The 24,525-nt window shown below is 32.7% G+C and overlaps 1 protein-coding gene and 1 long non-coding RNA gene across 4 annotated transcripts in view; one reads left to right on the forward strand and one right to left on the reverse strand.

Moving 5' to 3' along the window:
- Nucleotides 1–24,525, reverse strand: part of TBC1D32 (TBC1 domain family member 32) — a 257,725-nt gene that overhangs the window by 21,255 nt on the left and 211,945 nt on the right. Inside the window, exons 30-33 of one of the 2 annotated variants that reach the window (XM_055114085.2) lie at nt 16,913–16,982; nt 14,807–14,922; nt 14,254–14,408; nt 7,767–7,907 (exon numbers count right to left, since the gene is read on the reverse strand). In XM_055114085.2, coding sequence (XP_054970060.2) covers nt 7,767–7,907; nt 14,254–14,408; nt 14,807–14,922; nt 16,913–16,982 — 482 coding nt within the window. Of the gene's footprint in view, nt 1–7,766; nt 7,908–14,253; nt 14,409–14,806; nt 14,923–16,912; nt 16,983–22,604; nt 23,030–24,525 lie in introns of those variants that run through there. The other variant, XM_063605438.1, reaches the window with a different exon arrangement.
- LOC117980686 (uncharacterized) overlaps nt 1–24,525 on the forward strand; it is a 99,528-nt gene that overhangs the window by 7,181 nt on the left and 67,822 nt on the right. The window lies entirely within an intron of this gene.

Genomic DNA, 24,525 nt, shown 5'->3' on the forward strand with positions numbered 1-24,525 from the left:
TTACCTACAGATGCTTGATTAAGCCAAAATAGGTATGATTTATAAATGATAAAGTTTTCTGATTCAAAGACACTATTTTTAACAACTCCTCTGGCTTCATCTGCTTTCATCATAGAAGAAGTACCAGTAAAGTAAGGAAGAAAACTAACTTTGGAATAAAAGTGGTTTCAAGTCCTTACACTATCGGAATGACCTCTGCAAGTCAATTCACTTCATTGATCGTGAATTTCTCCATCTGTCACACAATAAAGGTTAAAATTTTAAATGAAAAAAGAACCACTCTTTATACTATGAAGCAACATGAAAAACATAAGACTATTTCTGTTGCACTTCTAGGCAAGACACTGTGTCAGAAAATCAAGGGACCTGAAGTGAGGCACATATATATCCATACCTTTAAAGATCTTCAACTAAAAAGAGCAAGGCAAAGAATACAAATAATGTACATGTGTTTCTACTAAAAGAGGGGTACAGAAGCAGTGTACAAAGTGTGTACAAAGCAGTGTACAAACACAGAGCAAAATCATCCACTTGTATATGATCCAGGATATTTCCATTTGGACATATATTAAAGGATAAGTACTGACAAGCAAAAATAACTCACAGGAAGGAAGAAGGTATCATCTCAAGGCACAACATCCAAAACATGAAGAGAGTGAAGACATACACATTTATAAAGACATATGCCTTTATAAATCTGACTCTGAACAAGGGCCATGCCCAGCACTCATATCCTGCTTTGCATTTGTATAATTTTACATTTTCAAAAAGCAATGTGTCACAAAAAAATAATGAAACAGTTTTCTATAATCCTGCTTTCATAATAGGGGGAAAAAAGAGCAAATGAGAAAATCCATGCAGGTTTTTATACTTTATATCCAGGGGATTATCTGTATTAGCCTAATTGTTGACATAGTATAATATAATAATCAAAGATATGCAGGATAGTGACTCCAAGGAATTATAAAAGATGAATCATTAAAGATACATGGTACTTCTTAAGCCAGGAAAATGAACAAAATACAGTAAGACTTTTTTTAACAGAAGATAAAATTGGTCATAAAGTTGATTAGAACATGTGATTTTCTGTTGCTCATTTAAAAATAATATATATTCAAATTTCTATTTTCTTTCCAAACTTATTACCAAAAGAAACTATACAACAAATACGCATTTCTTGCTACATTTAAGTTTTTATACTCTAGTTGAGCTTATTTTTACTTTAGAGATCTGTGTATTTCATTTAGCAATCTGCCTACAAATCCTTCACTAATCAACCAATTCCTCAGTGCCGAAAAATACACAACTTCAAAAAGCACTGCTTCTAATTAGATCAAAATGAATAAGGTATGAAATTTGTATCCAAATAATTACTTAATCACATATACCCATTTAGTTACTTAAAAGCTGTTTTCATATTTTATAATTAGCAATAAAATGGTAAATAATATCAACAGAGCAATGATACGATTTCTTAAGACAGATGAACTCACATGGGGAGTCATTAAAAGGACATTTTTACAATACCTTAAAAGAAAGAATAGCATTACTGTTTCAAAATAATGAAGTGGTTGTTATTAAATAAATCTGCTATTTGTATGTAGTTTCAAACTAATACAAATATATAAAACTGATAAAGATATATCCAATTATTAGATGGATAGTCTCTTTTTAATCACTAAATTGATATAGCAGGGCTTGAGGTATAGCAAGGTTTTCCCATAGTCTTTGTTAGTCAAGTTTTAAATTAAAGAGTATATGGTATGTACCCAGTAGTCATTCAGGAGCAGATTGTTTGGTTTCCATGTAGTTGAGCGGTTTTGAATGAGTTCTTAATCCTGAGTTCTACTTTGATTGCACTGTGGTCTGAGAGACAGTTTGTTATAATTTCTGTTCTTTTACATTTGCTGAAGAGTGCTTTACTTCCAACTATGTGGTCAATTTTGGAATAAATGCGATGTGCTGCTGAGAAGAATGTACATTCTGCTGACATGGGGTGGAGAGTTCTGTAGATGTCTATTAGGTCCGATTGGTGCAGAGCTGAGTTCAATTCCTGGATATCCTTTTTAACTTTCTGTCTCGTTGATCTGTCTAATGTTGACAGTGGTGTGTTAAAGTCTCCCAATATTATTGTGTGGGAGTCTCAGTCTCTTTGTAGGTCTCTAAGGACTTGCTTTATGAATCTGAGTGCTCCTGTATTGGGTGCATATATATTTAGGATAGTTAGCTCTTCTTGTTGAATTGATCCCTTTCAGAAATAAAGATGTTCTTTGAAACCAATGAGAACAAAGACACAACATACCAGAATCTCTGGGACACATTTAAAGCAGTGTGTAGAGGGAAATTTATAGCACTAAATGCCCACAAGAAAAAGCAGAAAAGATCTAAAATTGATACCCTAACATCACAATTAAAAGAACTAGAGAAGCAAGAGCAAACACATTCAAAAGCTAGCAGAAGGCAAGAAATAACGAAGATCAGAGCAGACCTGAAGGAGACAGAGACACAAAAAACCCTTCAAAAAATCAATGAATCCAGGAGCTGTTTTTTTGAAAAGATCAACAAGATTGACAGACTGCTAGCCAGACTAATAAAGAAGGAAAGAGAGAAGTATCAAATAGAGGCAATAAAAAATGATAAAGGGGATATCAACACCAATCCCACAGAAATACAAACTACCATCAGAGAATACTATAAACACCTCTATACAAATAAACTAGAAAATCTAGAAGAAATGGATAAATTCCTGGACACATACACCCTCCCAAGACTAAACCAGGAAGAAGTTGAATTCCTGAATCGACCAATAACAGGCTCTGAAATTGAGGCAATAATTAATACCCTACCAACCAAAAAAAGTCCAGGACCAGAGGGATTCACAGCCGAATTCTACCAGAGGTACAAGGAGGAGCTGGTACCATTCCTTCTGAAACTATTCCAATTAATAGAAAAAGAGGGAATCCTCCCGAATTCATTTTATGAGGCCAGCATCATCCTGATATCAAAGCCGGTCAGAGACACAACAAAAAAAGAGAATTTCAGACCAATATCCCTGATGAACATCGATGCAAAAATCCTCAATAAAATACTGGCAAACCAAATCCAGTAGCACATCAAAAAGCTTATCCACCATGATCAAGTGGGCTTCATCCATGGGATGCAAGGCTGGTTCAACATATGAAAATCAATAAACATAATCCATCACATAAACAGAACCAAAGACAAAAACCACATGATTATCTCAATAGATGCAGAAAAGGCCTTTGACAAAATTCAACAGCCCTTCATGCTAAAAACTCTCAATAAATTAGGTATTGATGGGACGGATCTCAAAATAATAAGAGCTATTTATGGAAAACTCACAGCCAATATCACACTGAATGGGCAAAAGCTGGAAGCATTCCCTTTGAAAACTGGCACAAGACAGGGATGCCCTCTCTCACCACTCCTATTCAACATAGTGTTGGAAGTTCTGGCCAGGGCATTCAGGCAAGAGAAAGAAATAAAGGGTATTCAATTAGGAAAAGAGGAAGTCAAACTGTCCCTGTTTGCAGATGACATCATTGTATATTTAGAAAACCCCATTGTCTCAGCCCAAAATCTCCTTAAGCTGATAAGCAACTTCAGCAAAGTCTCAGGATACAAAATCGTTGTGCAAAAATCACAAGCATTCTTATACACCAATAACAGACAAACAGAGAGCCAAATCATGAGTGAACTCCCATTCACAATTGCTTCAAAGAGAATAAAATACCTAGGAATCCAACTTACAGGAGATGTGAAGGACCTCTTCAAGGAGAACTACAAACCACTACTCAATGAAATAAAAGAGGATACAAACAAATGAAAGAACATTCCAGGCTCATGGATAGGAAGAATCAATACCATGAAAATGGCCATACTGCCCGAGGTAATTGATAGATTCAGTGCCATCCCCATCTAGCTACCAATGACTTTCTTCACAGAATTGGATAAAACTACTTTAAAGTTCATGTGGAACCAGAAAAGATCCCACATTGCCAAGACAATCCTAAGCCAAAAGAACAAAGCTGGAGGCATCATGCTACCTGACTTCAAACTATACTACAAGGCTACAGTAACCAAAACAGCATGGTACTGGTACCAAAACAGAGACATAGACCAATGGAACAGAACACAGCCCTCAGAAATAATACCACACATCTACAACCATCTGATCTTTGACAAACCTGACAAAAACAAGAAATGGGGAAAGGATTCCCTATTTAATAAATGGTGCTGGGAAAACTGGCTAGCCATATGTAGAAAGCTGAAACTGGATCCCTTCCTTACACCTTATACAAAAATTAATTCAAGATGGATTAAAGACTTAAATGTTAGACCTAAAACCATAAAAACCCTGGAAGAAAACCTAGGCAATACCATTCAGGACATAGGCATGGGCAAGGACTTCATGACTAAGACACCAAAAGCAATGGCAACAAAAGCCAAAATTGACAAATGGGATCTAATTAAACTAAAGAGCTTCTGCACAGCAAAAGAAACTACCATCAGAGTGAACAGGCAACCTACAGAATGAGAGAAAATTTTTGCAATCTACTCATCTGACAAAGGGCTAATATCCAGAATCTACAAAGAACTCAAACAAACTTACAAGAAAAGAACAAATAACCCCATCAAAAAGAAGGATATGAACAGACACTTCTCAAAAGAAGACATTTATGCAGCCAACAGACACATGAAAAACTGCTCATCATCACTGGCCATCAGAGAAATGCAAATCAAAACCATAATGAGATACCATCTCATGCCAGTTAGAACGGAGATCATTAAAAAGTCAAGAAACAACAGGTGGTGGAGAGGATGTGGAGAAATAGGAACACTTTTACACTGTTGGTGGGACTGTAAACTAGTTCAACCATTGTGGAAGACAGTGTGGCAATTCCTCAATGATCTAGAACTAGAAATACCATTTGACCCAGCCATCCCATTACTGTGTATATACTGAAAGGTTTATAAATCATGCTGCTGTAAAGACACATGCACACGTATGTTTATAGCGGCACTACTCACAATAGCAAAGACTTGGAACCAACCCAAATATCCATCAATGATAGACTCGATTAGGAAAATGTGGCACATATATACCATGGAATACTATGCAGCCATAAAAAAGGATGAGTTCATGTCCTTTGTAGGGACATGGATGAAGCTGGAAACCATCATTCTCAGCAAACTATTGCAAGGACAGAAAACCAAACACTGCATGTTCTCACTCATAGGTGGGAATTGAACAATGAGAACACATAGACACAGGAAGGGGAACATTATACACTGGGGCCTGTTGTAGGGAGGGGGGAGGGGGGAGGGATAGCTTTAGGAGATATACCTAATGTAAATGACGAGTTAATGGGTGCAGAACACCAACATGGCACATGTATACATATGTAACAAACCTGCACATTGAGCACATGTACCCTAGAACTTAAAGAATATATAACAAAAGAGTATATGGTAGAGATTTATAAATTATTGGATGCTTTAGACAATACACATTACACTAACATAGATTAGAAAAGCAAAAGGGAACTCTCAGGAAGATACTGTTCCCAGTTGAGCTTTTTAGAAGAATAGAAAGAATTGATTATTGAGCTTATGGTAAATGTTTAAACAACTGCCTCTGACTAGACTTAAAAAATTTTGTGATTTAAAGTTCTAAAAAATGTTTTAGGTATATATAGCAAGAGCAAAAATTTGGCCAAGGAAGAGTATTCCTTTACACTACATGCAATTCATTGCTATATTTAAATTTCTTATTAACTTCAGAAAGTTTAAAATAGGAAGAATAATCTCATACAAATAAATTTAATAAATGATATAAAGTTTCTTCAAAATAAATATGAAAGCTCATATCATAATATCAAGAAAAACTACTGTCTAATTAAGTGGAAAAGATTCCCTATAGGATAAATCTAAGGAATGCAAGGATATTTCACTATTAAGAAATCTATTACTGTATCACATAAAAATATCAAAGAAGTCCCAAGATCAACTTAATCTTAATCATAGAATATATTGGTGAAATTCAACACTATAATTTAATTAAAAGAAATGAGATAAAATTCAATACTTTAGAATCCAAGACTGGAAGGATTCTTCTATAGCACTGATGTAGAATAATTCTCTCTAATAGACTCTACTTAATGATAACATGCTGGATAATTTCTCAATAATTCAAGTCTAAAACATATAAGCAATTATGTAGAATTATTTTGGAAGAACTAGATAATTTAATAAAAATAAAATGAAACAAAGTACATTAACATTACAAAGATGGAGAAGATAAGTAAGTTGACACAAGTCTAGAAAAAATATAACAATGAATATAAAAAGATATATATTTAGTAATTATTAACTATAGCCAAAGAGAAAATAAAATTGAAACAGATCTCAAACTACACTCACTGGCAATATCTGTAATGAGAAATGTACCATATCCATGTGGAAAAAGAAATGGTTTTACTAGATATGATACAGAACAAACAAATGGAAAAGCTTACTATCTTCCTAGATAGACTGAGTATAATAACACAATTTTTCTCCAAGTAATTTATAATTTAACATAATAGCAATCTAAGTCTGATCCAAATTTAAATGGCCAGTTTAAATTGAGCAAACTCATCTCAAAGTATATGTAGTATATACAGAAATAGTTAATTAACTTTTTAGAGGAAAGTAGAAAGTAAATGATAGGCTTATTCTTACTCAACATTAAGACATAATACAAAGTTACAATAAGTAATATATAATTTAGGAATTGAAGCAATTTGGACAGTTGTTGCTACTTTAAAATATCTACAAATCAATAAGAAACACTCTAAGATAGGTGGGCAATTAATGAGATTCAATTAGTTAACAAAATTATGGACATATCATTAAACTTACTAATGTTCAAAGAAACACAAAATTTTTAAAAGGGTAACAATTTTCACCTATTAAATTAGTGATTAGTTTTGAAAAAACCAAATACCCAAACATGAAGAATAGGGACAGTCTTCATTTCCGTTAGGAGAATAAAATCAAATTCATTTGATAATATGAGTCACGAGCCTTAAAACTATTAATAGTTACAACTTTAGATGAAGTATCTCTGCTCTCTCAGACCCTGACCTAAAGATTTAATTCTAAAGACAGATGAAGGTTTAAACCCTACAATATTAATTTTAGCCTAATTATAACATAGTGAAGCAACAATGCACACCTCCACCAACGAAGGACTGGCTATACACAGAAAGAAGGATCTGTGGCTGTATATGACCACCAAGGTTGTGCACTGTGTAACTTGAGGCCCTAGAAAAAAACATTAATCCTTCCTAGATCCCGACAGTAGAAACCAAGCTGAGGCACACAGGTTAATCCGCGGGGATTTTTTGTTAGATAAGACACAGTATATCATATACGAAACAATGTTGGTAAGAATTCTTGCCCTCTGTTACCTCAGTTAATCACTGGCATTACGAAGCAAGTATTACTATCTCCATTAAAAAGCCTACATGTCATACAGACTTTCAGAAGGTCTATGCCCTGAATAGCTGAAATTCTGTGAATGGTAGAAAGCATTATAAAGCAAACTTACATCATAACAGGCCTGGGGAGAAAAGCTAGCTTGAGGATTTTAAATACACTTTTATTAATTTAAAGGTATTTCCTTATTTGATGAGAACACAGTTTTATTTGAAGACACTGAGATAAAGGAGTTGGAGAAATGCTACTCCCTTATGGATTACCTGTGATGGTGCAAAGCCAGACATGTGAAAAGCTGAAAACACAAGAGGCAACTCAGCCTTCAGTAGCATTTCAATATAATGGGTGCTGCAAAAATATACTGGATGGATGCCAGATTCTACAGTGTCATTAGGAAGGTAACTCTGCATAAAAGAGAAAAATTAAAAATTTTATTAATTTTATTATTTAATAAATATAGATCATTTAAAATAATCCAACATACCTATTTTCCTTTTGCTGTAAATTGCTGCTTCAAAATTAATATGGTGGCATAACAAATCACTGTAAATATAATTATGTAAAGTAAAAAGTCAGAATGTTAAACAGTGTTGAAAGAAGAAATTTTGATAAAGGCAGTGTTATATACCTTCCAAGACTCAGGAAAAAAGTTAATAATTTATAATCTTGGCAACTTAAATCCTTGTGGAAAGATGAGGAGGGCTGTTACATGAAAGAATAAATACACATATAAGTGAGTACATGAGTAATACTTTACATTTTAATACTAAGTGTACTGAAATATGCTTAATATTCTTGGCTTTGGCCAATGATTCTATAATGTCAAAGGATTTTAGCTTTGTCAGCTCTTGAAGATATTTGCATTGTACCCTTTACTATGTTGATAGTAGCCTAAATCTGACCCTGTATTAATAATAATTCAAATTGGGAATGATTTGAGAAACTCATCTCTAAAACTGGGAAAGAAGTGCACAAGGCATTCCCATCAAGGTTCTCAGGCCAACTATTTTTCATAAAATTTATGTTTATTTCCATATAATTTTATATGGATAGTTACTTATATATATGTGAATATATACACACATCTATATTTACAAACATATTGTTTACTTTTTCAATTTAGTTCTTAGGTACAATTTATCATTGCAAATGATCAATAATGTACTGTGTATTACTATAAAGCCAATATATACCCATAATAATTGTTTTTTAACAAAGAGTAATAAACCTGAAGATACAATTTTAGGTAAAGAAAAACTGTTCAACTAGCAATTATATCAACAAAAAAAGTTAATCAAAGTAGATCTGAAGACTTTACATAATTAAAAGACTGCCAAAAAGGCATCTTATCTTCTTGCTTTTACTGGATACATCTTATTTTCAAACTTTTTAAATAAAGTTAATACTTTTAAATTAAAACAAATTAAACTCATAGCAATTATATGAGTTGAAATACAGAAGATTTATGTAAAGCCTTATTGCTAATGCTAGGATGCTTTTAAGAATTTAGGTTTGAGTTATACACTAAAGTTTCTGAAATCAGCAAGTTGATTTACAGTGGTTTTTCGGTTTTATAATTCATCATAAATGACTTATTTCACATTGCAGAAATATATATTTGTAGAAACATAAATATTTATGTAAATGTATATTTATGAAGGTTTCTCCAGGAGATACCTCACAGTACTTGAAAAAAACATTATTTTTGTGCATTAATGAATGAAGCATAGCACAGTAAATGGATATCTTGTAGCCAACTTTATATCGATATGTAGAACAAAAAGAAAACTTTTTACTGAGTTGTTAAAATAATAATATGGACTGAATGAGAAACAGTATCCATTAATTTATCTTCTTTCGTGAAATATTGCAATGTGTTTCACTAATGACTATTTGTAGAATGACTAAATCTAATAGGCATATATGAAAACAAAAATCAACTCATAAGTGTATTTTAGTTTTTCCATGCAAACTTAGGTAATAATTTTCTGAATACATGTCTAATAGTTGCATAAGAGTTCTATGTATAGGAAATGATTCATATGCAGTATCTTTTCTAGGCTACATTAGAAATACCTTTAGAGTAGGTCCATTAAGAGATAAAGACAATAGATTTATTAATTATATTTTCAAGGAAAATAAGTTATTGTTATGTAATGGACTCCCTGAATTGAGGTAAGAGTTCTTCTACTCTTATAAATTAGACTCTGTTGGAAGAAAGTTTGCCATACTTTGTGGTAACACAGCTCCTGATACCAAGCCTTGCATAGAATAGATGCTCAACATATTATTGACTGAATGCCAAGAAGAAAATACACTAATGATTGCACACAGACTGCACAGTATGCAATCATTAGTGTTTTTTCTTTTTGTCATAAAGTAAGCTCACTTATATAAAAAGTTTCATTAGTTGGTCTATTAATTACCATTTCATGCCTCTATTTTACAGTAAACATTGTTCATAAAACTAGATCAATAGTGAGAGCTCTAAGTCACGTGAATATAATACAAGGTCTTCTGAATCATCAAATGATAAATTGTTTATTATACTTATAGAGTTTTGATGTAATTTGTTTATCACTCTCTGAAAGGACAGTAACTCTCTGTCCTGTTTACCACTCTCTGAAAAGACAGTCACCACTCTGTCAAAGGACAGTAACTCTTTATCATTCAGAATATTGGATTAATGGAACACATGCAGGACAACAGCATTTAGCATCATCTAATTAATAGTCTAATATATAAACTACGCTAAGACAAAGTGCAAAAAAATTGTCAATAAAGACATTGGCTTTGAGATCCTAGAAAGTGACATAACATGAAGCAAGGACTTTACAACATAACACTCTTCAGAATACTGTATATTACTTTAGTGATTAATAATAAAAGATTTATGCTTAAAAAAAACAGTCTTAGTTTTTTTTCTTCCATTATAGATCTTTTGGGGAGTCATTTTATTCCTGATATTAAGAAAAAAAACTAGTTCTACTTTGCTATGAAAATTAAATAGAAAGACCCCATTAGAAAGATTTGAAACTCTCCAATTCAAATGGATTCAGTCTAGTCTGGTCCAGTCTAGTCCTCCATCTTTCAGACTTTGTGGGCAAAGGATGCGCCATGCTTTACAGCAATGTTGTAGTTAACTTGTGCATCATGCATAGAGGTAAACAAAAAATTTTGCAGATTTTTTAAAACTTTGATTCTATAATTCTAGATAATATCAATCTTTCTCCTCTCAGAAAAAAAATGGGAAAACTGAATCGGCAAATATGATTAAGACTTATAGTCACATATAAGAAAGGGAAGGGGTTTTACACTAGACATCTTTCCTACAAGTGATTGGTCACATGGCTTACATTTGTTGATGTTCTACAAAGGGGTAACAAGTATGTCATGCCATTCTAATAAGTGTAAAATTTAAATGTAAATTTATACTTGAATACAATTAGAATTTTTAAATCCATGAACTTTCTGAACTAGGTAATTGTTATTTTAAGAAGAGTAAGGGAAGGCTTCTGTAGTGATTACCCTATATTATAACTATTGCATGAATTTCCTGTTGAACTATATTACTTCATTTGAGCATTACTTTAGCCTGATTTATCATAAGTGGAGTTTTGTTTGTATGTGCATGTAAAATACTCTGGTTTTTATTTCAGTTTAATTAGATTTCCTTTTTCATATGCTTTTACAGAGACAGGAAATTTATGATCACTACTTTAATTTATTCTTTGAAATTAGATATTTCTACTACGAAAATAATTTCCTGATTTTTAAAAATATATCATTTTATTAATGGCTTCAATGTTAACAACTGGCCAAACTCTGATTCTTGATCAAACTCCATAAAGAATAACTATTTCAATATTTACAAAGTTTTTTTCTTAGTAGCAAAGAATAATTGAAGATAATTTAATTAAATCAATACATTAAAGGGTTCTTCCGGTGTAAATGATTTCAAAGGATAATTTTTCAAACTATTTTTATCTCATATGAGTAATATAGTCATAGTTTATAAAATTTTAAGAACCTCAAATTAATTTTTCATTACTTCCTGTTTTGCTTATCCTAAGCTTATTTTTTTTTAAACCTTTTTAAGGTCATTTGTTTACAACATTCTTATGAATGCAGGGGATCTAATATCTTTCAAATACATTTTCTAGAGTAATAAAAGCTTACAGATCCTTACATATTTCTATTAAAATATTAATTTATGTGGCTCATGCCTGTAATCCCAGCACTTTGGGAGGCCGAGGCAGGCAGATCACAAAGTCAGGAGATCGAGACCATCCTGGCTAACACGGTGAAACCTGGTCTCTACTAAAAATGCAAAACATTATCTGGGCGTGGTGGCAGGCACCTGTAGTCCCAGCTACTCGGGAGGCTGAGGCAGGAGAATGGCATGAATCCAGGAGGCGGAGCTTGCAGTGTGCCGAGATCATGCCACTGCAGTCCAGGCTGGGCGACAGAGTGAGACTCTGTCTCAAAAAAAAAAAATTTTTTTTAATATATATATATATATATATATAAATATATAAATTTACACACTCAACATACATTTATTGAGTGATTACTATGGGCCTATAGTTTGGGACACATCTATGAACAAAACAGAAAACTGTTTTCAAAGAACTTACATTAAGTGTACAGATAGATAAATAAATATTAGGACTTGATATAGGCTATAAAAAAGGTAAAAAAAATAGGACAGGGTAATGAGGTTGGGGTAAGTAGAATTGAGGAAATAGGTTGATTTCTTTTGAGGTTGATTACAATAATGTGAGGCTGAGCTAAAGAAGGTAGACAAGTTTGTACTATCAACAGCTATAGCCAATGTGTCTGTCACCATGCTGCAGATTTGTTCATATTATCAAATTGCATAGAAACCATCACCACAATGTTTGAGACAATGGAACAAATGAAATAGAAAAGGTATCACTTTTAAATAATATATTAAGACTTACTGAATGTACTATCAAGTCAAGTGACATAGGGGAAATAGCAATTCAAAAGATTGTTAGTCAAAAACATTTATACTGTCGTATAAATGTAAGATATTAGTAGCAGCACTTAGCTAACAGTTCTAGATAGAATTCCTGTCGAGGAATCTTAACAGCATGTCATCTGTTTTACAAAGAAGCATCAAAACAAACTACTGGTAATAAAACATTCAACTTGATGTATTTGTAATTGAAAAGAAAAAATGATGCTATGGAAGGCACTGCATTAAGTCTTCACTGACAGTGTAGCTGCATCAGTAGAAAGGTGTCAAGGCTTTACATCAAGAGATCATTCCGAAAACCCCGAGCCAGTAATGTGTCACTCCCTTCCATTCATATATTCCATATTCAATGATGCTATCAAAATGGTAAGTCAAATAAAATTCAAGCTGCTGGAGTCCTGCTTGTTTTCAGTTTTATAGAAAGAAATGCTATCAGAACACAAGATCGTTGATGTTATGAAAAAAAGTACAATTTTATAGGCTCAAAGTATAAATGCAACTTTACAAAATTATGGTTCAATATGATTCACTTGATGTTTAGATGGTGTCATAATCTGAACACTAAAGGCAGAACTGTTAAGACTAGTGGAATGTAGACATTACTTTAAAATATTTCACAGAAGAATGAATGATTGGACACAAAATCCATACCCATTATCAAAAGATTTTCAACATTACATTTGAAAGTGAAAAAGAGAAAAGGCTGTTAGATGTTTTAAAATCTTCAAGTACAGTTTAAAGGAATAGAATTACTCAAATTCTGGTTAACAGCAGGAAAATAGTTCTACTGATTGCAGAAAAACTAGTGCATACTTTTTTTGCCATTAGTTTCTCTCTGTTCATGGGAGGAAAATTTCTCATTATGGTGAAGAACAAGAATTGGATGATCTTTTTAAGTAACTGTATATAGCTACTTGAAGCATAACATTATAAAATTTTAATATTTATTGTATTCCATGATGAATTGATTTTATTTTCCTTATCACAAATATATATTTTAAAAAACACCTAATGAATATTTTCATCTCCATATAGATACTTGCCAATCTCCTTAGTTTATCCTTGACTGTCATGTGATTTCACTGTCCAAATGCAACATGTCATGGAAAAGGTTTGAGAAACATTAGCATAGCTGATATTTTTGGCAGTTTCCCCTAGTTGGAAATCTTAACAGCAAGCAATAAACAAATAAATAAAATAAACATAAACATTATAAATTGATTGAGGGATATACTTACCTCTAAAGTAACCTCTGAGATTGCATAAGACTAGTAAAATCTTTTAAAATACATTACGATACTTTAATAAACACTCAGTATAGATTTACAAAATGTATATAATTTTCTATAGAAAATAGTTACAATATCTTCCTAATAAATGATTTTCTTATACCATAATCAGCCAGAGATTCTTTTTAACCAAGCAACAATACAAAACACAAGTCAACAGTTCTCTTTTTAGGTGCAGAATTTAACTGATACAACTATCATTTTAATTTCATTATCATGTTTCTACTTCATGAAGATGCTTCTAATATAAATCATTCAGTTACTATTAGGTAAGACACCAAGTATTTGAGAAAATGTCAAATCTATATAATCGAAGAGAATTAGTCAAAAAACATTCAAGTAGAAAAATGAGTATAATTTATTACAAAGTCCTTCACAAATAAAATTATGCCCCAGTGTATGTAAGTATAACGTTCTTAAAATTTCAAACCCTCCTTTAAAAACAGATTGAAGTCTTACAGAAATATGTAGCCTTGGCAACCAAAGAAAAGCAGAAGTCAGAAGCCTGGAAAATTGACGAAGAAATTGGAATGTTTTTTCTTTGTCTCCCAACATTATCATGAACAGAGAAGATACAAACCAGTCATGGCCAGCATAATTCCCTTGCAGGCAGACTGAAAAATACAGTTAAGAAAACTTTACAATATTTTGTAAGATAAAATATTAAAATTCTGTAAATAAAATGGATATATTAAATAAAAAGGCAGACATTCTTATTCTGAATTTATGAAACCTAGTTTTTAAATATTCTTAGACATGTCTGAAAATACATTCTAATGTCTTTATTCAGTTTAAGATTCAATGAATGAGACTAAATATAATGATTACAACTCAATTTAACAAAATTCATATTTAAAATACAGAATAAAATACTGTAAGAATATATCATAACAAATCACTAATATAGCTTAAAGTACTACTTTACTATAAATGTGTCAAGGTATATCATCAAAGAATCATGAAAAATATGTGAAAAAAATTAAGCTATTGTGAATATACTCAAAAAGGATATGAAGAGAAGATTTTATGGAAGTTTGCTGCTGTTTCAGGAATCTCTCACAATGCTTTAAAACCCAGGTAAGATCATTTTCTGCACCATCTTTTAAGAGATTGAGGAATTTGCCATACCTATATTAAAAGCCCACAAAACATAAAACATATTAGGTCTTGCATTGAATGTTTTAAAATTACTTCTTTTAGCATAACTATGTTATACAGAGCACTTATGAAAGATTAGCTCTCAATATATGTTTCTGATGATTATGATATATTTGGATTAACAGTATTCATCTGGCAAATACTGATAATTTTAAAGGAAGATGAAACAGTAATGAGAGAACATGATGATATCCTGTAGATGAAACGTATAATATAAGCATTTTTTCCTGAATTTAATCTAAAACATGGAATGTTGACAGGTTAGTTTTACAAAATGTTGAGTCTAGAAGTACCTTTAGAGTTCAAACAGTCTAATGGTCCTAAATGGAGGTGGTACTTCCCTCAGGGGCCACTCTGGAAATTTGTAGGACTATTTTTGATTGTCATAGTGACTAGGGGGCACTACTGGTACTTAATGAGCAAGGGCCAGGTGATTAGACATGGGACAGTCCTGAACAGCAACTTGCAAATGTCCTATTTGTTACTGGTATGGATGAAAAAGTTGTTTATAATTGTCTGAAACTAGTTCTGTCTTACAAAAACTTCTGTACTTTTTAGTATACATACAATGCAACTATGTATAAATCAAGCAAAGGTAGTGCTTTTGTAATTTTTCTTTTGTACTTCTGTACTTTTGAAACCTTACTAATAATTGTTCACCATTTTTTTAAAAGTCTCTTTTTAAAGAGACTTGGTGGCTCACACCCGTAATCCCAGCACTTTGGGAGGCCGAGGTGGGTGGATCATGAGGTCAGGAGTTTGAGACCAGCCTGACCAACATGGTGAAAACCCATCTCTGCTAAAAATACAAAAATTAGCTGGGCATGGTGGCATGCACCTGTAATCCCAGCTACTCAGCAGCCTGAGGCAGGAGAATCGCCTGAACCTGGGAGGCAGAGGCTGCAGTAAGCCGAGATCGTGCCACTGCACTCCAGCCTGGGTGACAGAGCGAGATTCCATCACACACACACACACAAAATCTCTTTGCTTGTGGCCACACTGTAGTATTTGAGGCACGAAAGAAAAATCCGTCTGTATTTGTAGCTGCTGGAGTCACAATGATTTTACACTTGGATGCCAGCTATATCTTATACTGTAATATATTCAAACATTTCATAATAACTTTGCTTATTTCTTACAAATAAGATATTATATTGAGTTAAAAAATAGGTGACTAGCCTGCTTATATTATCTACGAAGTCCATTTCAGAATAGCAATAGGGCATTATAAAATATTTGTATAAAAAGCAGGCACAACATCACAAAACATAATTAAGAGAATCATATGCCCTATGTGATACAGGCATGTAAGTTCAAATTATTAAAAAAATCACTTTCATCATGCTGTGAATTTATAAAAATACCCAGCTTTTTAAACAAATCTTACATGTATCTTTTTAAAATTTGATTCTGAAGATGACCCTATAAGTAAAATGGGAATGTTAAAATCCCCATTTAATAAGCAAGAAAGGGAAGTTTCAAGGTTTCAGTCCTTAACTCTCTGCTCACTGTTTAGCTTACCTGTTTCTTTTCAAAATTACAACTTGAGTATTAAAAATTCAAACTGCAATAAGTTTTTTAATTTTAACTTCTGCATCTGTCCTTCAGGTACTTTTGTACTCATCACCATGGAATTAATCATATTCTAGAAAATAGTATGACTGTGTTACCAACGTGCTGACTTTTACAATGTCATTTTTGTAAAAAACCTGACAGTCATGAGGGCTTAAACACACTGTAATTGGCCTCTGGAATAACAATGAACTGTAACTGATTTACCTAGAGAGGTAATTTAATCATGTGCCAATATCCTCAAAAACAAAGTCATTTTCCGAATGATAAACTCTGCATTTAAAGTATAGAAAATAGTTGGTTGTTAAATTAAATACTACTGAGCACATATGAGGCAGATAAAACAAATTCTAGAAATGCACAAGGGAGCTATTTCCCTATAATATACCTGACAGTCATTTTAATGCCAAGCTGCTGCACAGATGAAAGACTTTCATTCTTCACATTTGCATCAGTAGCTAAAGACAATAGAAAACTGAGTTATAAAGTGTATAAAAGTTTGCATAATAATCACATTTTAATTGAAAATTGATGAAAGCAATATTTTTACATATTTTAATGTGAATTTTGAAAACACTGATGAATTTATTCTTTTAGGAACTGTCAGTTACATTTTCAAAGGAATTAACAGAAAACTTTTTACAAATAACTTTTTCCCATAAAAAGCATTGGAAAACATATTAAATACATAACAATAGTAGTTTTAAAACAATCTATTTTACTTGGCTCTCAGAATAAAAAGAGCCATTGACACAAAAAGTGGTCTAGAAATACTACTTTCATCATGCAATGCATACATAAAACTCTGAATTACAAATATATACAAGAATAGTTATTTCCTTCCTGATACTAATCTTTAAGTAATCAGTGTTCCACTTTTAATGTATGGTAATGTATGAGGGTAGAATGAATGAATTTCTTCCTGCAGGCCAAGTTTTCTTTGCGAAGTAGTTGTTGTAATCATCTAACCAAAAGTGAAGAAAGGGTTAGTTATATTTTATACTGTAATATATCCAAACATTTCATAATGAATCACTTTTCATTTATTTCTTATAAATAAGATAGTGATTAGTTTGCTTATATTATCTACAAAGTCCATTTCAGAATAGAAATAGCATAGTACAGAGGACTGCAGGTGAGGCTGAAAGTCTGGATTAGTTCTTGAGAACAGTAGAGGACCAAACTAACAGTGAACCCTCAAAGGCACAACTAAATAGCATTCAGGGTCTAGCTGAAACTTTCAATTTCTGGCTGAGAAAACTGTAGCATGCATACATACACACAAACACATGAACACACAATGCATGCACACACAATTAAGAGACTCATCACATAGTTATCTAGTGGTAGAGAAGACCAAAACCTAGGTTTTCAGAATATCATGAAGTTTTTTTTTTTTTCCTTCATCACACATTGGTGTTTCTCATACTATCAGTATAATCTATTTCACTTCCAGGCTCATTCATCCCCTTAGTAAATCATCTCTGATATAGTAAGTATGGAACACCATGCAAGAAGCTATGAGGGATAAAAGATAAATCATACCTCATTCCCTAAAAACCTGTCCAAGTAGTGTCAGAGATCAAATGTGTATATAGATAACTCTGATAAAGGTATTTTAAAGCCCTATATGAAATAGGAATGATACAGATAAAGTGTTACATGAATTCAGAAGATGAAAAGATTATGTCTAGCTAGGAAGAAGTGGTATTTAAGTTGAACCTTAACATATAGATCTGTGTGCCTATAGTAATACTAATGTTTTTTCTCTTCTGGAAAGTATGATATAGATAGATATCTTACTGGTAAAGGATGAGTGTGCAGTGGGTGGAGAAAGGTGTTAAGAATGGGCATTCCCATCATGATGTGTTCCACAGACCACAGTGGATTCTATCAGGAAACACTGACCTAGCACATCAGTGAAGAATGTAATAAAGTTATGCAGCAAGGTGAGAGGAGTTGTCCAAAGGAATTGGATGTGTTAAATAGTTCTTCCCTGTGAAAGAAAAGAGTTCTTACATAGTGGTCTAGTTGTGAGGCCTGAGATGAGTCCTTTCACTTTCCTAGAATTGTACAAATAATTTCCAAAGTCTAGACCCTCTCTAAAACTTTATGACACTGTATCTTCAGAGTAAAAAATTAACTCTGAACATTTCAACAGATAATGGTTCTAAACTATGGTGGTTCATCTTCTGAGGAACTTTTTAAAACTAAAGATAAATAGACTCGACTCCAGACTACTAAATAAGATTGCCAAGAGGGAATGTCCAGTCATTTGTATTTTTAAAGGCCTCTACAGTTTATTTGTTATACAATAAAGTTGAGATTTACATTTGAAGGAATAAAAGTTAAATTTAGATAGAGTTACAATTGGACAGTTATAAAACACTATCCAAATTTCACTTTAATGTAGTGTAGCAAATTCTCAAAAAAGCTTTTAAATGAGAATATATGGAGGTGTTGGCATACCAAAACAAACATCGAATATCCATTTTAAAAAATCACTGATGTGAAAGAGATGTATATAACTTTGGTATGAACAAAACTATGCAGATAAAAATATGCAAGGAATAAAAACTTCCCCAAAGCAGCAATGAAGACATCAGAAAATGGGTTAGGGGCATATATTTAAAAAGGGGCTTCAAGTCAGGCTTGGTGGCACAAGCCTGTAATCCCAGCACTTTGGGAGGCTGAGAGGGATGGATTACCTGAGGTCATGAGTTCAAGACCAGCCTCGCCAACATGTTGAAACCTGGTCTCTACTAAAAATACAAAAATTAGCCAGGTGTGGTGGCACATGTCTGTAATCCCAGATGCTTGGGAGGCTGAAGCAGAATAATTGCCTGAACCTGGAAGACAGTGGTGGGAGTGGGCTGAGATCATGCCACTGAACTCCAGCCTGCGTGACAGAGTGAGAGTCCATCTCAAAAAGACAAAAACAAAAAAAAGAGGTTTCCATTTTAAATTTGTATTATATTTGATATACAGTATCAATATACAATAAATCACTGTATATCATTGATACACAATGATAACTTAGCAAGCAAATTTTATATTCCAAATACATCTCAGACAACAAAAGTTAGGTGGAAGAAACTTTTATTATACAAAACTCTGGACTACATTAACTTATAAAGCAGGAACTGAAATCTCAAAAATAAAATCGATGGGGAAAAATGAATAAGTAAAATTAAATAATTTTAAAAATGGACGTCTTCAGAGGATTTTGATCCATATGCATGGCTGGTAATGAGTAATTAATTGATCTAGGAAAAACAGTGTGTAGGATACATAACACATACTTAATAAACAACGAATGAATGAATGAGTAAATGAATGAACCAACATCCAATGAATAGCAGCAAAAGAAATTATACTTTAAATATCAAACTAGAAGCAAGATGGAGAAGAAAACAGACATAGACTTAAAAATATTTTCTGTATATTAAAATCAAGTAACACATAGAAGAGATAGCTCCCACTCCCTGAAGTCACTGTGAAAAGAATAATGAAAATAATAATGTATGATGCTATACATGCTAATGACATGTATAGCATCATACTTACCCACTTACTAACAATGCTTAATTCAATCTAAGCTAGAGTTAATCATTAAATTATTCAAAATAACCAATACTTTTAACTATAAATGCAATAGTTTCAAAATAAAATGAGTTGACAAAATTTATGTCACATGAACTGATATCACTCAGTGTGGGTCATGCATTCTGTTCTGTTTTTGGTTTGCAAAGCTAGCATATACAACAGCAGTAGAAGAAATCAAATCTATTCTGCCTGGCTCCTAATAGTATGGAAAAAAATAAATTTTCAGAAGAGTAAAGAATTTCTCCACTGGAGGACAAATCCATGGTTGGAGAGGCAGTTACTGGTTGGCTGCTTACTGACTCTCCTAATGCCCTCCCTTACCTGTCCTAACTTAAGAAAACTCTTACTACCCAAAGGAATCAACGGACTACATTTCTTCCTCCCTGCTTCCTTTCCCAAAGTCAGTCTGTAAGTTCTGTTGCTTCTTTTCTAATATGTAATTGTATCCATGCATTTTATTCAGTTCTCACTACCACAGAATTCAGTACCTTGTGACCAGTCTACTGTACATGTCTCAGCCTCCTAATTGATGTAGTCAGTGTAATTTGGGAAAAATAGCATTTCCATGTCTTGATTATGCAATTACCCCTGCCTGGAAGACTTTTCCCCTCTTCTCTTGCTTCTTTCCATTCTAATATCCCAGGAGGCAGCACAAGTACTACGCCTGCTCTCTATTAATGCTTCCTCCTCTTATTTTCCATGATGGCACCAATTTGACACTGATGTCATTTTCTACTGGACACCTGTGGCCCCCTTAAAATAAAACCCTTCATTGACAATTACCAAATTCAAATAGCATATTAAAAAGCACATTGCCTGAAACCAAGTAGCCAGCTGAAAAACTGTTTCTTTTATTTTCTACCTTACTATATGCTGCAATTTGTTTAATTCCTAATTTTAGGTATATGTCCTATTTTTCCTTCCTGAGGAAAGGTTCATATTAAATATCTCTTTGCAATTATCACACACTGTGCTTTACTCACAAACGTTTCATAAATGTAAGATAGAAGAGAGCATTTTTGCTTTTCAAAGAAAATATAAAAGGTGTTTAAGTGTATTTAATTAAATTTAAAACTATATTTTAATAATCAAAAGGTGAAACAAGCAAAATGTTGATTTTTTTTCTAACATTTTGATTAACTAGCATTACGAAGAGAAAAGAAATAAAAATACACATCACCCTGAAAGGGCCATTTAATTTATCATTTCAAAGAAGCAATTACACTAGAAAAAAAATCCCAACTTGTTCCAGGGAATTGAACCAACAAAAAGGAAATGTCTGTTAAGATATGGAAAGATACCTATATGAATTTACAAACTGCAAATGTGCAGAAGTTTATCTGTTTGTTCTTTCCTCTTTCTTTAAAGGGATAAACAGCCAAACTAATTTGATTTTTCCAGATTTGCAAATTTTATAATGGATTGAAATCCTGAGGGAGCTAACAACAGATGGATGATTGTGTAATTCTAATTTCAACTACCTTAGGGTTTAGAAGGCTGTCATTTCTTAAAAGATAATCAATTTCTCATTTCCAGAAACCTAAAAAAACACTGAATACATCTACCCAGTATTTGTTTTAAAACATTTTATATCAAAACAATTTTTAATTTAAAGCAAATAGAGTGAAATTCTATAATAAAAAAATCATTGTTCCACCGGCCAAAAAAATACTTTATAAAGGATGAGAATACCTAAAGCCTTGGGAAGAAAACAATGTACTAGCAACAAGCTCAGTATATCAAAATAATAAATATTAAACAATCAATCAACAGAAAGTCACTTCATTTTTTGGCTTTACTATAAGACTGGTGAATAGCTTCAGCTGGAACCTTTAAGGAATTTAAATCCGTATTCAGGGTTTATCTGCCTAGCTAATACATTCAACAAAGCCGACATCTGAGATCTCACTCGGCATAATTTAGAAACATAACAGAGGGCAGTAATGCATGCACACTGAGCAATCAGTTTTGCTGAATATTTAGGTAATATATACAATATAATTTTAATTTTAGATTTTCTACAGAAAATATGGTCCAATAAAGCAATGTGCAAAAGAGAGCTATATGAATTGGAGATTATTATGCTTAAGTCTAAAGAAATGCCCACTTTGGTCATGCAAATTTCCATGACTATCACACTTCTTACTCGTTTCCTATTACTTCCCAACTTAACCATTAATAGCTGTATGTTTTTCACATAAATTTTTATGTTCATTCATAAGATTATAATTTTCTTCACAAATGCTTTCCTTTAAAATCTCTTCCCAATTTATGTTTTCTTTCCTCTATGCCTCAATTTCCTCATTTTAAATATGATGATTATGTCTAGTTCAGAGAACAGTTATAGGGTTGAATGACACAAGGTATATCAAGTGCCTCAACATAATACCTAATTTAAAAGAGGTGATCAATAGATATCAATTCCTTTCACCTACCTTAACTTTCGTTTAATAGTATCTTGTATTTTCTTCTCATTTCTTTGTTTTAATTCTCTTAGGTCTCTTTTACCCCTTTCCCAGGTTTGCATTAGATATCATTATGTGTAAATAAGTATAGGGTCATCTGTATATTCACATATATCTAATTATGTGAATTGTTAGATATTTAGAATTGTTACAGAACTATAATACGTTTCTTTGAATATAGATGTGAATATAGTATGTGTATATATATATATAATTAAATCTCATATTGAAGATACATAGGAGTTTGACACCTAATGTAACAATTTAGACATATACAATATAATAAAACTATCAAAATGGTACTTTAAAGTGAATGCAGTAGGAGCAGAGAAGACAGAATCCTGCTTAGGAATAAGAGAGGTTACATTCTAGCTGAAACTTTACAGGTGAGTCGGGCATTATCATGTGGATGTCATGGAGAGGGAAGCATCCATCTAGAAGGAACAACAGGAGCAAAAATTTAGTGAGGCAAATGCGCAGAATGTGTTTGGGCAGTTAATGGTAATAAGGCTAGAAAGATATGTCTAACTTGAATAAATAACACATATTTGAATGATGGTTTCTTCAGCAAAAGAAGAAATCATATCACCCTTACAGGAAAGATGATCTGTTATCAGTAGTATATGCTAACTCTACTTTCTTCACTGTCTCTTTATTCACTGCCCCTTAAGTATTGGATATTCATCCGTGGAAAACTTCATTTCTGTACTCCATTTTTTTCCTTTACACAGTTACTATTATCAAATAATCTTTGTAAGGTACAGGTGAATCAAGTAAAGTTTCTGCTCAGAAATCTTAAATGGTTTACTCTATTGCCTATTAAATTAAGACACTAATTGACACATTTTATAAAGCCTTCCTCCATCATTCTTTTATCCATTCTTTCCTTTATTTGACAAACATTTATTGACGTTATTGTTCTAGGTGCAGAGAATGAAATGATAGGTAAAACACAAAAACAACCCTAAAGAAATTTACAGGAATGAGAAGAATTAGACACTAAGTCAGAATTTGAGAAAGAAATTACAATGAGATGTATTGGCTTTATATACCAAGCTGATGGCTTAGTAATTTGTATTTGTAGCCCACACTTTTCCTCTAAACTCGATTCACATGTCCAGAATGTATAAAGCATATTTACTTGAATGTCCAACAAGTATCTCAAACAACAAAAAAGCCAGCACCTAATCTCCCCTTCCTTTCCTATTCTTCCTCTCAATGTACAATCATTCCATCCTCCTAGTAACTCAGAAAAATAGCTTGTTGTCCTCCTTGACTCCTTTCTTTCTCTCATACCCCACATTCAATCTGTTAACCAATTCTGTTGGCCCTAGCTTTAAAATATATCCAGAATCCAAAAACTTCTCACCGTCTCCATTACTGACATCCTCATCTCAGCCATTCCTATTTTTCAATAGCCTCTTAACTCACTTCCCTGCTTCAGTCGTTTCTCTTCCTTCAGTCATTTCTCAACACCACAGCCACAATGCTCTTATAAAATGCAAATTAGCATGTCATGCCTATGTTCAAAACCCTGCAATGACTTTCAAGATCCTGTATCATGCTCTCCTATCTGACTTTTAACACCACCAATTCCTCTCCTTTACTCCTTTCTAGCCATATTAGTCTCCTTTGTGGCCATTTGTTAGCACTCTCTTGCCCTGAAAATACCCATATATCTTGCCTGCACATCCCCTGCTGAACTGTGGTAAAAAAAAAAAAAAAAAAAAAAAAAAAAATGCATCATCAATAAAACTTTATATGAAAACTATTTAATACTTTAATCTTCACTCCTAACTAAAACTTCCCAGATCCTTTTTCTGTTGTGTATTTCCTCATTTATCATTACACCTTTTAACTTACTGAATATTCTACTTATTTTCTGTCTTCCCACTAGAAAGTAAACTCCATGAGCAGAAGACTTTTTCTG

The sequence above is a fragment of the Pan paniscus genome, chromosome 5 (assembly GCF_029289425.2).
Source record: "Pan paniscus chromosome 5, NHGRI_mPanPan1-v2.0_pri, whole genome shotgun sequence".
Taxonomy (NCBI): domain Eukaryota; kingdom Metazoa; phylum Chordata; class Mammalia; order Primates; family Hominidae; genus Pan; species Pan paniscus.